The 14,945-nt window shown below is 38.5% G+C and overlaps 1 protein-coding gene across 5 annotated transcripts in view; it reads left to right on the forward strand.

The window, feature by feature from the left end:
- PSD3 (pleckstrin and Sec7 domain containing 3) overlaps positions 1-14,945 on the forward strand; it is a 435,489-nt gene that overhangs the window by 347,885 nt on the left and 72,659 nt on the right. For all 5 annotated transcript variants that reach the window (XM_069484898.1, XM_069484899.1, XM_069484902.1 and 2 more), the window contains one exon: positions 13,160-13,353. In XM_069484898.1, coding sequence (XP_069340999.1) covers positions 13,160-13,353 — 194 coding nt within the window. The remainder of the gene's footprint in view (positions 1-13,159; positions 13,354-14,945) is intronic.

The following is a 14,945-nucleotide window of genomic DNA, read 5'->3' on the forward strand; positions in this document are numbered from 1 at the left end:
ATCCAGCCTCACTTTAATTAAGACACAATAAAACTAGTGTGAATAATGAGCTGCTGATTTCCCCGTACTCCCGTTCTCCTAGTGTTTGGGTTACAGCGGCATTGCCTTTGCTTATCATTTTGCACAGTCGTTCTTTTTAACCGTGAAAAAACATTTCACAACCTTGCATGTGGAACAGTCTTTGCTGTTTCATCTTGCCCTGTGACTCACTGTGTAACCAGAGCAGTGGAAAAACCTTTGCTGTCTTCGCTAGTAAGTCAAACTGTGTCCTGTCTGCCCTCACATGTTAAATTGTTCTGGCTAATTAGGTGGGGTGGTGGCACACTGGGATCTTTCTGTCCTTCAGGTCCTATGTTATGATAGCCTTGAGTTTTAAAAAGTGTGGTTTTTAATACCAACCGTTGGTTGTTTGGCTTCTTTATCCTTTCTTTGTTGTGGACTTTAATCATGGCTGGTCTTTTCAGATCGGTGCTGCCTATTTATTGGCTGGTTTGCTGAAATGAGGAAGTAGAGGAAACTTTCTAAAGATTTCCTCCCACTTCTTGGCATTTTGTTGAACACTGCCTGTGAGTGTGTGCATGTGAGTGCCTGTCTGTGTGTATCATCGGGGAAGGATAGAGAGAGGCAATGGGATAACTGTTACTTGGTCTTTTATGTGGGTACTTTAATTCTTTATCCAGTCCAAGGGTCTGAATCTGAAATTGGTAACTACTTCCAAAGTCTCTTTGCTGTGTAATCTCTAAACACTTTTTCCAAGAAAAGAACCCTTCTAGAGTTCTTCTGCTTTATTAGTTGTTTCCCTTTTCATATTTTACTTAGTATTGATTCTAATTTCACTTTAGGTAATAATGCATATTAATTAAAATGTGATCTCAGTTATTGCTGTATAGGAAATGGCCATATGAAAAGGACAAGTAGTTATATTTTCACCAGAGAGTTTTTCTATTAATTTAGACTGATTTAGTTGTGCCACCTTCCACTTTTGAATGCAATTTGTTGCCTTTCATTTAAGTTTTTCTTTTTTCTTGTTATATTTCTCTCTGATTTTGGCAACACCAAAATCATCCTTGACTAAAAAGTGAAATTCCTTATGCGCACACACACACATATACAAGATTTAAACCTGTATCCTAAAGAAAAAAGGGTGCTCCCTATTAAAATATTTTCTACCTTGAGATAAAATTATTTTATTTCCTTAAAGACAGCCCATGTTAATTCCTTTTTTTGCAATGATTTATAATATATAACTTTATTTTCTTAATGCCCTAGTTGAATCTGGATATATGAAATTGTTAACCAGAACAGTGTTTCTTAATAGTAGATGTAGGCACATGAAGGAAAACTTTCTTGATCAGATAAATTATTTGGGATCAAGACATGTAAGTGGACATTTTAAAACAAAAGTAATTTTCATTTTAAACTTCAAAATAGCCATCTGTAGGTTGGTAACAATTACTAATGAGAAACATACGGCAAAGAAAAGTTGCCGTGAGTTGGACAATGGTTGCAGATACGGCAGATGTTGTAAATATAATATTTGAGTAATTTGAGTGTGTAGGGAGAGAGGTAGGATGGTAGGCATTAGGAGTCATGGGCAGAGAGAACTCAGCATGGAGAAATTAATAAAACTATTTATATGAGATATTTGACTAGAAAGAAGGAATAAAACCCAGTTCTCCATTTGGGATGTTCATACTGTTAAACTTACTTTCCAGCTATGCATTGTGCCCCATTGAAACACTAGAGTAAGACGGATTGTTCCCAGGGTAACTGCTGTCTCTTGGACTATACTCGGGTTCCTAACAACAAAATCCTAAACCCCCTCTGCTGACTGAACGTACCTGCTCCTCTCAGCAAGGGGACTCCAAAGAAACCTTAAAACTTAGTTCCCAGCCATGACAGGATGGGAGGTCAGACTGGCATCATTTTACCTGCCTCCCTTGCTAACAGTTCTTCAGGCTTTTTTTCCTAAGGGCCAGACCAGCATTCTTTCCTGAGAAAAGACCACCAACCGTGAAGTGGTTTTCATCAGTCCGTGGGGCATGTGCAGAGAGGGTTTTTCGTGTCCTTGTTTCACCTTTTTGACGTAGAGGGCAGCCATTTCTGAACAGGGACCCTGTGAAAGGGCAAAAAGTTCCATTGCACAGGCTCATGTTTCTCTTTCTGTAAATATTCATGACTTCTCCTATAGCTTATTAAATATGTATATTTGGCCATCCCTCGCAGTATAAATTCCTGTTACCATTGTCCCTGCCTCAAAGCACGGGTTCCTGGCTCATGGCCAGGGGCCCTGCTTTCCAGCCTGTCAGAATGGCCACCCTCAGGCTGCAAGCCTTTATGAGAAATAGAGCCCTTTCCCAATTACGAACCTCGTTATTTCTTCTGTTAACAGAATATTGTTGATTTGATTATTTTATATATATGTGTGTGTGCATATATTTTCAGTGAATGTACATTAAATATAAGAAAAAATATATAGTTATAAAATATTGACCATTAACTTAAAGGAAATAGTGAGCTAAAGGACTGATACCATTTAAAAATGTTTTAGCTATTGTTACCATTTTTTGCAATGAAATATTTTTAATTAAAAAAATTGTTAGCTAAAAATTATACTGAATGTGGATTAGTTTCTTGGAGTTTAGTGTTTAAAGGAAGGAAAATTTCAGTGGCTAGAATTAGGGAAGACTCTTACTATGGTTTCAGTGTGTCCTCACAAAGTTCATGTGCTAAATATTTAATCTCCCATGCAATAATGTATCTGTCTATCTCTACGTGTGTGTGTATATATAGATATAGATACCATATATCTAATGAGAGGTAATGAGGTCATGAAGACTCTGCCCTCTTGAAGGGATTAATGTCATTATCATGAGAGTGGTTTTGTTATAAAAGTGAGTTCAAGCACCTCTTGCTCTCTCTCACTTTCTTGCCCTCCCACATTCCGCCATGTGATGACACAGTAAGAAGAGGGCTAGACACCAGATGCAGGCACCTTGACTTTGGCCTTCCCCACCTCCATTACTGTAAGAAATAAATGTCTGTTCATCATAAATTAATCTGTGGAATTCTGTTATAGCAACAAAAAACTGAGTAGGACAGAAGGTTGGTACAAGTAAGTAACCTGAAAATGTGGAAGGGACTTTGGAATTGGATAAGGACTAGAGGCAGGAACAGTTCGGAAGTAAATGCTAGAAAAACTAGGTTGCAATAAGTGGATCAGTGAAGGCTCGAAAGAAGACGAGAAACATAGGAAACATCTGGAACTTCTTAGACATTACATATGTGGTCATGACCAGAACGTTAGAAATATGGACAGTAATGGCCATATTGATGCGTTCTCAAATGAAAATGAAGAACAAGATCCTGGAAACTGAAGTAAAGGCAGTCCTTATTATAAAGTTGTAAAGAAGTTAACTGAATTGTGTGCATGCCCAAGGACTTTATGGAAGGCATAATTTATGAACAATGAACTATTTAATAAGATATCTGTGGAAGAAATTTCTAAGCAAAATATTGGAGGAGCTGTGTGGCTACTTTTAACCACATACAGTAAGATACAAGAGGAAAGAAATGACTTAAAGAGAGAATTTATAATTAAAGGAGAAGCAGAATGGAAAGGTTTTGAAAATTTTCAGCCTGGCCTTGTAAAAATGAAAAGGCTTGTTTGGGAAAGCAAACGAAGATTTTGACCAAGTCATTGTTTGCTAAGGATATTTGCATGGATATGAGGGATTATCAAGATCCCAAGACCAATAGGAGAATCACACCAAGCACATTTCAAAGATCTTCTAGGCTACTGCCCCTTCCATCATAGACCCAGAGCTTTAGGAGGACAGAATAGTTTCAGGGGATGGGCCCTGGGTTCCTTCCATGGGCTAGCTGCCCAGAACCGCCTCACTTCTCTACTCCCTGCATTCTGACACCATGTTCCATGCCCACCCCAGCCATGGCTTAAGCAGGCCCAGGTGCAGCTGGGGCCATAAACCTTGGTGGCATCCATTGGGTGCTAATTCTCCAGGCACGCAGACTATAAGAGCTATATGAGCGTTGCTTTCTTTACCTAGATTTCAAAGGATGTCACAGGCAGTCTGTTGGCCCAGGCAGAGACTTGTTGCAGGAGTGGAGCCACCACGAAGAGCCCCCTACTAGGGCAATGCCTTATGGAAACATAGGGTTAAACAGAAATGTGGAGTCGGAGCCACCACAGGGAGTTCCCACTAGAGCAATGCCTGGTGAAGCGGCGGAAGTGAGACCAATCCCAAGACTCCAGGACTGTAGAGCTACCAGTTTGCAGTACCAGCTTGGGAGAGCTGCTGGCCTGAGACTCCAACCGGTGAGAGCTGCCTGAGGCTTTGGGGGCCCAAACCCCATCCCAGTATGTGCAGGATGCAGGACATGGCGTTAAAGGAGGTTATTCTCCAGCCTTAAGACTTAATGTTGTTTTCCCGGTTGGGTTTTTGATTACTTGGGACCTGTGGCTCCTTTCCTCTTGCCTGTTTCTCCATTTTGGAAAGGAAATGTCTATCCTAAGCCTATGTCACCGTAGCATTTTGGAAGTAGATAACTTGATTTCACAGGCTCAGAGCTGGAGGGGAATTTGCCTCAGGATGAATCATGCCTTGAATCTGACCTACGTCTGATTTAGATGAAACTTTGGACTTCTAAGTTGGTACTAAGAGTTAAAACTTGGGGGGGGGGGGTGCTATTGGGATGAAATGAGTATATTTTGCTTGTGAAAAGGACATGAATTTGGAGTTCAGGGGCAGAATGCTCTGGTTTGAATGTATCCCCCAAAGTTCATGTGTAAGAAACTTAATTTCCAATGCAGCAGTGTCATGAGGGCTTCATAAGAGGCAGTTAGGTCATTAGGGCTATTAATGTTGTCACAAGAGAGGGTTTCTTATTTATAAGCAGGTCCGCACCCTTCTTTCTCCCTGTGCTCTCTTGCCCTCCCACCTTCCGCCATGGGATGATGCAGCAAGAAGAGTCCCTTGTCAGATTCTGGCCCCTCGACTTTGAACTTCTCAGCCTCCATAACTATAAAAGATAAATATCTGTTAATTATAAATTACTCAGTCTATGGAATTCCGTTAAAGCAACACAAAAAGGACTGGGACAGATCTCTCATAGCTCTGTGAAATGTAATTTTAAGAACCGGAATCATAGCTCATACTTCACATTTAATCTTAGCTTACACTTAACATTTAAGTATTTGTTTTTCTCAACGATCTCAAGTATGCTGAACTCAGGTATATAGGAACCTGGAAAGATTTGCCACCAAGTCCTTAGCTTTAAAAGGGCAAATTAAAAAAAAAATTAAAATTAAAAAACTGACAAGGAGTTATTTGCTGTAGGTATAAATGGCATCTCTCTCATTGACGAGATTGACATGACTTAGAATTTTTAAGAATTGTATTGTGAAAACAGTGTTAATATTTCTAAAGATGATAAAAGTGATGTAATTTACAAATATTGTTCTTTGCTTCACATTATCTTCAGCTTCAGAATATGCAGAGCAGACAGGTTGGTGAGCAGATGGAATGTGATTATAATGTTAGTAGCCTACTTGTCCTAAAGCAATTTTAGAATTACTGAGGTGCAAAGAATTATGAAGCCTGGGATATAAAGAAAGTACTTTTCGTAATTCGCTGATCATATAGAATTTTATATTATCTATTATAGTTGCTAAGCCTTTGATGTTTGATAAAGAATGATACAAGAAGAAATAAATAAATATAAATGACTCCTGTGTGCAATGACCAATACAGTTCCTTGAACATTTTAGACAATAGTTGTTTAGATTTCATTGAGTATTAGTGTATTTGTACATTTTATTATACACACATATATACATTTTCAGAAGGTGAGAAAAATTTAACTAGACAGATCCATAATCCTGAAGGATGTTATTTTTAGTTGCTCATTAAAAATTTCCCAGTAGACCTTTCGGAAACACCTAACATCTGGCTTGACCTCATTGCATTTCCAAAAACTTTTTTTTTTTTTTAACCAAATAAACTTCTATGACTAAGTTTGTCTTAGTTTGGAAAGCATACTGCATTCAGTGTACATACAGTCAGAACCTTTATTTAGAAAGCCAAGTCTCCATCTTCCTCACCTCTGGCAGCATTTTTCTTGGTACTAAGGGGCTAGTGACAGAGCTTAACGTTTTTAATGAAAGTGTAGTCTCTTTTTTACATTTAATAAGATGCCTGTGTCAAAATAAGGTATTTTTATAAAATAAAGTTCAATTCATATTTTCACCAGAATTTTTAAATTTAACTACATGCTTTTTTATTTTTTATTTTTGGTAAGTGACAAAGATCCATTTTAAACTCAGCCTGCCTCATGGCGTAATATGATGTGTTATAATGGAAACCCCATGATAAGTCAGCACATTTTTTATAAGCTCATTCTTCATGTTATTTTCCGACAATCATCTGATCACAATACTGAGATCGTATCCGCCTTAGTGTTCTGCTCCTGCATTCAGCCACTACATTTACTTTTTTTTTTTTTTTGGACTGATTTATTAAGGTATAATTTACATACCATGAATGTAACCCACTTAAGTGTACAATTCCATGGTTTTTTTTTTTTTGTGACTTTACAGAGTTGTGTAACAACTACCACAATCTATCACCCCATTTCCATCACCCAAAAAGATTCCCCGTATTTGTAATTTAGCGTATATGATATGGACTTTTCCTTCCTATCTGATCCTCTAGTGCTTTGTACATACATCTGTTGAGGCATATATTATGCTATTTTATGAAAAATGTGTTCTCATCATTTTGTGTGTCTATGTCCCCCGCTGGATTACAAGTCCCTCAAGGGGTCCTAATCATCGCGATGTCGCCACTGCCTAGCACACGGCCTGGTGACTAAAAGCTCCTTCTGATCACTGCTTAGCGGGCCCTGACGGGAGGGACACCAGTTTCCAGGCATTTACTCCCTGGAGGAGAGGGAGGTCGCGGCCTCCTGCTGCCTGCTGTGCTCCCCAGGCATTCCTGGGGATGATACTGGAATCAGGGAGGCCCCGAGGAGTCCTGTAAGGTGGCCACTTACCATGAGTCCTGCCTTCGTGGATTCTTTCACCTGTCTGGACCTTGGTTTTTCCCTGAAATAACATCTAGCTTTTAGGCTTGTTGTGAGGTCGAGAAAGTAAGTTACGATGATCATGGTAATGACTACAAGTTCAAGGTGGAGTTTGGTACTTCAGTCATACCCCGTTCCCTAGCCAGGCTTGGGGCATGTTCCCTGTATCAGAGGGGAGAGTCTTTTTTGCAGCATTTGGCCTAAACTTACCAGCATTGTTTTCCATTTATGGTCAACTGCCATGGAGACACATGAGATCGCCCATTCTTGTCTTGTGTTTATGCCTTGGTCTGTATCTTACAGAGTCCTATAATCCTGGGATAGGAGAACTAGAATGGATTCAAGACCACAGCCTTTTTTCAGGAGTTGTATTGTTGAAAGTGGGGATTCCAGAGACCTTCCTGCTCTTACTGGGCTCCCACTCCCATGACAGGCATTGAATGGCTTGTATTTACTGATTTAGAGCAAGCCTCGAATTTTGCATATGTTGATACCCAGACCTTGAAAGATGCTGTGGCTTACTCAAGATCAGAGTAGAGTTCGTGGAAGAGCAAGTACTCAGACCCAGGTGTCCCGATTTTACTTCACTAGGGTACACCCCCACCTGCAAAAGTGGTAAAATTAATCAGGCGCAGGGATGAGGTAGCATCTATTAGTTTCTTATGACGTCTGTAGCAAAATGCTGCAAACAGAGTGACTTAAAAAACACAAATGTATTGTCTCATAGTTCTGGAGGCTAGAAGTGCAAGATCAAGGTGTCAAGAGGGGTCCTTTTGAGGGTCGTGAGGGAGAATCTCTTCCATGCCTCTCCTAGCTTCTAGTAGCTGCAGGAGTCTTCCTTCTGTATGTGTCCATCTGTGTCTAAATTTCCCCCTTTAATAAGGATATATCAGTCATATTGGATTAGGGCCCACTCTAATGACTTCATCGTAACTTGATCATCTTCTTACAGAAATTTTAATACTGACTACATTGAATCTTTAGATCACTTTGGGTAGTATGGACATTTTAACAAAATTCTAATCCACAAACAGAATTATCTTTCCATTATTTGTGTCTTATTTAACTTCTTTTACCAATGTTTCATAGTTTTCAGTGTACAATCTTTCACCTCCTTGGTTAAATTTATTACTAAGTATTTTTTAATGCTATTATAAATGAGACTGTTTTCTTAACTTCTTCTTTGAATAGCTTGCTGTTAGTGTATAAAAACACAACTTATTTTTGTATGTTTATTTTGTAACCTGAAACTTTACTCAGTTTATCAGTTTTAATAATTTTGGGGAAAAATCTTTAGGGTTTTCTATATATAAGATCATGTCAACAGCAAGCAGGGACAATTTTACTTCCTCCTATTTTTTTTTTAATTGCCTAATTGTTCTTGCTAGAACTTCCAGAACTGTGTTGAACAGAATTGGAGAGAGTGGGCATCTTTGTCTTGTTGTTGATCTTAGAGGAAAAGTGCTCAACCTTTCACTGTTGAGTATGATGTTAACTGTATAACAGTATTGAATCTTAATGGTAAAAGCAGAATAATCCATTTGAAGGATAGAAATCTTCTGGATTGATTCTAATCTATGAAAGATTGGTAGTACTGTATTTTTGTATTGTTACCATTGTGGTTTTTGCAGCCACAAATAATTTTTCATTATGAAAATAAAATATAGAACTAGCAACAACCCTAGATGTTTTTCAATAGGTGAATAAACTAATATATCCATAAAATGAAATGGTACTCCACAATAGTAGGGAACAAACTGTTGACTCACAAAACAAGATGGATGAATCTTAAATGCATTTTACCAAGTGAAAGAAACCATTTATATGCCATTCTGGAAAAAGTAAAACTATGGGAATAGGAGACAGTTGCCAGAGATTGGTGGGGGAGAGGAGTTGACTAAAAGAGCTGCACCAAGGAATTTGGGGGGTGATAGGACTGTTCTATTTGATATTGTTGTAGTAGATACATGACTCTGTATTATCTACATCCATAAAACCATATATCACAAGAAGTGTACTTTTCACAGTGTGTATTTTTAAACATCAGCCTGGGTATGGGAAATGCAAGATGGAATTCAGACTATAACAAAGGAATGTGTTTTCCACATAACCATTGTGAAGAGGGTGAAGAAGATAGGAACTGACCCAATCACTTTGGAAAACAGTATTTTGACTGCATCTTGTATGAAAGAAGAACTGTACACAAACACTATACTCCAGTAGAAATTCGTTCCTCACGCAGACATAGGCTAGCGATTCTGAAGCTAGTTTATATATTTACTGTGGTTGAACAATAAATGATTATGTTGTAGATAATGAGAGCCAGGTTTCTCACTGTTGAGGAAGTACAAATAAGCAAAGGGGAAGGATGGAATGAACCTTGTGCTGGCTTGGGTTTGGAGGTATCGGTATGAACTCATGGGGATGGATGGGTGGATACACAAACACAGAGATGTATGTATACATCGATACACTTATATATGCAGCTGTGTGTCACTTAACAGTGATACAGCCTAAGAAATGCGTTATTAAGCAATTTTATCATTGTGTAAACATAGAGTGCGCTTACACAAACCTAGATGGTGTAGCCTGTTGCTCCTAGGCTACAAACTCGTACAGTGTATTACTGTACTGAATACTGTAGGCAGTTGTAACACAATGGTAAGTATTTGTGTGTCAGGACATATCTAAACATAGAAAGATATGATAAAAATGTGGTATAAAAGATAAAAAATGGCTGGGTACGGTGGCTCACACCTGTAATCCTAGCACTCTGGGAGGCCAAGGTGGGAGGATCGCTCAAGGTCAGGAGTTCCAGGCCAGCCTGAGCAAGAGCAAGACCCAGTCGCTACTAAAAAAAAAAAAAAAATAGAAATTAGCTGGACAACTAAAAATATATATAGAAAAAATTAGCCGAGCATAGTGGCACATGCCTGTAGTCCCAGCTGCTCGGGAGGCTGAGGCAGAAGGATTGCTTGAGCCCGGGAGTTTGAGGTTGCTGTGAGCTAGGCTGACGCCACGGCACTCTAGCTCGGGCAACAGAGTGAGACTCTGTCTCCAAAAAAAAAAAAAAAAAGATAAAAAAATTGTACCACTTGTTTAGAACACTTACCATAAATGGAGTTTGCAGAACTGGAAGTTGCTCTGGGTGAGTCAGTGAGTGAGTGGTGAGTGAATGTGAAGGCCCAGGACATTACCACACACTACTACAGATTTTATAAACACTACACTTGGGCTACACTGAATTTACTTTTTAAAATTTTTCCTGAATTATAAATTAACCTTAGCTTGCTATAACTTTCTTAATTTATAAACTTTTTAAATTTTTTAGAACTTTTTGACTCTTTTGTAGTAATAGCTTAAAACACAAACATGTTGCACAAATGTACAAAAAAATATTTTCCTTCATTATCTCCTTATTCTTTAAGCTCTTTTCTATTTTAAAATTTTTTTAAACCAAAATGTTTAAAAAGTGAAAAAATAAACACATAAACACACACATTAGCCTAGGCCTACACAGGGTCAGGATCATCAATATCACTGTCATCCACCTCCACATTTCGTCCCACCCAAAGGTCTTCAGGGGCAATGACACACATGGAGCTGTCATCGCCTGTGATGACAATGACTTCCTCAGGAATGACTCATGAAGGACCTGCCTGAGGCTGTTTTACAGTTAACTATTTTTTTTATAAGTAGAAAGAGTACACTCTAATGTTGAAAACACAGTAAATACTAGACAGTAGGAATTTGTCAGCTCCATTATAATGTTAAGAGCCACCATTGTATACTATGTGCTGTTGTCACTGACCAAAACATTGCTAATGTGGCACATGATAATATTTTCCTAGCTCTGTCTGTTGAGAGGACCTTGAAGTGGTTAGCACCTTAGCACTTAGATTTGCTTTCTAAATACCATTCTCCAGTAAGAAGAACCATTCTCCAATAAGAAGACTCCTTAGAGAAGTGGTTGATTTCAGGGCTGGGACAAAGAAAATTCAAGATGAGCTTGTAGGCATCTTGTAATACCTGAAAAATAAGGAAGTACTTAAACAGATGAGGCATGTTCGTAGGTCATAGGAGCGTATCTGATTAGAACTCCCAAAAGCCAAAACTAGAAAAATTTGTGCAACAAATTAAATAACCATAGTAGTATTTTATTATAATACAAAGAAAGAAATAAATATCTGTGTGTCCATACGTACAGAATTTCAGTTAATGACTGTAGAATAAGTGAGGGACCCATTAAATTGCCACAGTAATAATTGTTGCAAGATCCGCTAATGAATGTTAAAGTTAGTGGGCAAAATGTAAAGGAGAATTTGCGTAGTTACAAAATAACTCCCTCAAAGCATTTGCAAAGATAAATAGTAACTTTACAGTAGAGAAACCTGTCAGATGCCACCTTATCCAAGGGGTCTCGGTTAGTATCCCCTGGATCTGATGCACTGAGAAGATTTCCTTCCTCCAAAATGCACAACCTCAACCTAATCATGAGAAAACAGACAAACCTAAAATGAGAGTATTCTACAAGATAACTGACCAGTACTCTGCAAAGTGCCAAGGTCCCAAAGGACAAGGGAAGTTTGAGGACTGTCACGGTGACATGACAACTAAATGCACTGTAGGATAATGGGTAGGATCCTGGAATAGAAAAAAAAAAATAATGGAAAAGAACCTGGCAAAATCTGAATAAAGTCTGAAGTTTAACCCATAGTATTGCACTAATGTTAATTTTTTAGTTTTGGAAGTTCTGTGTTTATATAAGATGCTAACATTAGGGGAAGCTAGGCGTATGGGAACTTTGTCTACTATCTTTGCAAGTCTACAATTCTTTCCAAATAAAAGTGAAATATTGATATCTAAGAGTCCAGCTTTATTTTCACATATTTCTCAATTACTTATAAAATACTGATGGAGGAAAAAAGTCTGTTTTTCTCTCATCATATCATCATCAAACACTTCTGATAATTATTAATTTTGTGATTAGTTTAAAATACATTTATTGCTTATAAAATACCAGTGAAAAAGAAAAAGTCTGGTTTTCTCTGATCACCTCATCATGAAACACTTCTGATAATTATTAATTTTGTGATTAGTTTAAAGTATATTTTGGTGGTGGTTATTTTGGTTGAAGTTTTTATAAAAATTCAATAATCTAATAAACAGTGAACTCAGAGGTGATTGAGGAAATTACAACAGCTGAACTAAGACAGATGATGTTGTCGTGGTGTCTTGTTCTCCAGCAGTGGATCAGAGCTTGTTAACGTTCCTCTCGTCTGTCTTCCTCTTTATTAACTGGATATGATCATGCATTTTCTGCCTCCTTCATACTTAATGTACACTGTGATCTCAGATTTAAATTTGCCATGCTTGAAGGAACAGGGATTCAGAAAAGGGGGTCAGGTAATTAGGGGTGTTGTCTCTCAGCAGCCTATAGGGTACCCACACTTCTACATTGGTTGGGAAAGTAGTAGCCAAAGCACTGTGTATGACGCCACCATCCTAATCTGCTGGTAGCTTTACCTGAAGTTTTGATATTAGGGATTAGCCTGATTATTTGGTAGATAGAGTTCAATATTATTTATTGTGCTTAATCTATCATTATTTGTTGTTTTCTGTATGCCTAGCAGTATGCTAGACCCTGCAGAAATACAGAAGTCAAATCATGATCCCTGCAAAAAAAAAATTCCCACTTATTTCAAAAAAGACAAACACGAAGACATTGTCATGGGTGGAAAGAACAGAGGCTGTAGAGATTTTATATTATACCGTCATTGTCTTTCGTTTTTATTACAAAATTACGTATTGATTTAAACTCACTGAGTCTGTTTCCTTATCTGAAATAGAGGATACTAATATCAGTCTTACAAGATTGTCATGATCATTAATATCTGGCATCTAGAAGACATTTATTAAATGGTGACTGTTATTACCATGGTGATTGTTACGAAGGATGAGAGACCATTAGAATAAAGGTAGTTCTTTACACTAAGTAACCTTTTATTGAATATTATGGTAGATGCCTGGCTCAGTCTTTGTGTTTTCTCCATTTTAGAGATGATGAAGAGAAAAAAAAATCTCCCTCAGAAGGTACTGATGAGAAGGCTAATGGAACACATCCCAAGACCATCAGTCGAATTGGGAGTACGACCAACCCTTTTTTGGACATTCCTCACGACCCAAATGCTGCTGTGTACAAAAGCGGATTCTTGGCTCGGAAAATCCATGCGGATATGGATGGCAAGAAGAGTAAGCATCATTTGCTGTCATTTTCTATTTCATTTATTTCATCCTTAGGCTCAGAGTTGAAAGTTAATTTATCCGAAATAAAGTCAAAGATGAAGAAAAACTGTATACCTAGAGAAGTATTTGTGAAGTTTGATAAGGCCCCTAACCCTAAATTAGAAATCCAGTGTGGCGCCTGATATCTCTAAGTAGAGTTCCCGAACTTCAGAAACGGAAAATTTCTTAGGTTCACCTCTCAACAAATAATACTGGCTACCTTTAATGGTAGGCACCAAAAATACAGCAGTGGATAAAGATGGACAAGGTCCCTGTCTTGATGGAGATGTTATTTCTGGTAGTCGAGGGAAAGATTAAATTTACAACACATAGAAAAATCAGTGTTTGTAACGTCCTAGACACAAAATGGGGAGGAAGGAGGGAATTAAGATTCAGAGCACATGTGGAGTGATTGGCCATTGGTGAGATAGGTCAGATGTAGGAGAGCATGGTATAATTAGCATTGGGAAATTGAAGGAGAGCCCCTTCAGATGGCTTCTGATTTCTCTGTGAAGTGTGAGACATGATTATCTTCTGACAGATAATGGTGTTTGAAGTTTGAGAGGAACAGAGTATGTTTATGTGGTTAGAATAATCTATGCATAGAGTGAAATAGCAATTTGATGTCGTTGAACAGGGTAGCATAAGCTGACATGTATGCTCGAAATTAGTAGGATGTACCCCTGTGGAGTCCCTCCCTACCTATAAAAATAGACACGGAGTGAAGGGATGGATAGAACCGCTGTTTTCATCTGTGGCTGGGCACTTTTTCTTAATGTGTTAGGTTCTGTTAGGTTGCAGCAAAGAGAAACAGTACAGTAGAGTGGCTTTGGCATTGACTTACGATGCTGAGCGAGGTTCTTGAGGCTTCCAAGTTCTTTAGGAGTTACCTCCACCATATTCCCTGTGTACCTTATATCAGTGGTCTCCAGCCTCTTTGGCACCAGTGACTGGTTTCATGGAAGACAATTTTTCCCCAGACTGGCAGCTGGGGGGATGGTTTTGGGATGATTCAAGTACATTACATTTATTGTGTACTTTATTTCTATTATTATGTTGTAATATATAATGAAAGAATTTAGAACTCAGCATAATGCAGAATCTGATGCCACTGCTGATCTGACAGGAGGCAGATGCAAGTGATGGGGAGCGGCCGTCAATACATATGAAGCTTCGCTCACTTGCCCACTGCTCTCTTCCTGCTCTGTGGTCCCGTTCCTAACAGGCCACGGACTGGTACCGGCCCAGGGGTTGGGGACCGCAGCCTTATATAGTAGCTTACCAGACTCTTAATTTTCTCTAACAACGTTGTATCAGGGTTCTTGAGTTGCAAGTGGCAGCAAGTCAAACTATCTTAGAAAAAGGGCACACCTGGACATGAAGGATTGATGCCAGGACACATTCTCAATTCCTGTCTCTGCAGTATTTTTCATGTCAACATTATTCTTTGAAATGGCGTTCTTTACACATGGTTATTCACATCACTGTAGATCATATGTTTGATTTTGACACCAAAGAGGATCCTCCTTCTTCTCTAACTCCAAACTTAGTACATTCTA

The sequence above is a fragment of the Eulemur rufifrons genome, chromosome 12 (genome assembly GCF_041146395.1).
Source record: "Eulemur rufifrons isolate Redbay chromosome 12, OSU_ERuf_1, whole genome shotgun sequence".
Lineage (NCBI taxonomy): Eukaryota > Metazoa > Chordata > Mammalia > Primates > Lemuridae > Eulemur > Eulemur rufifrons.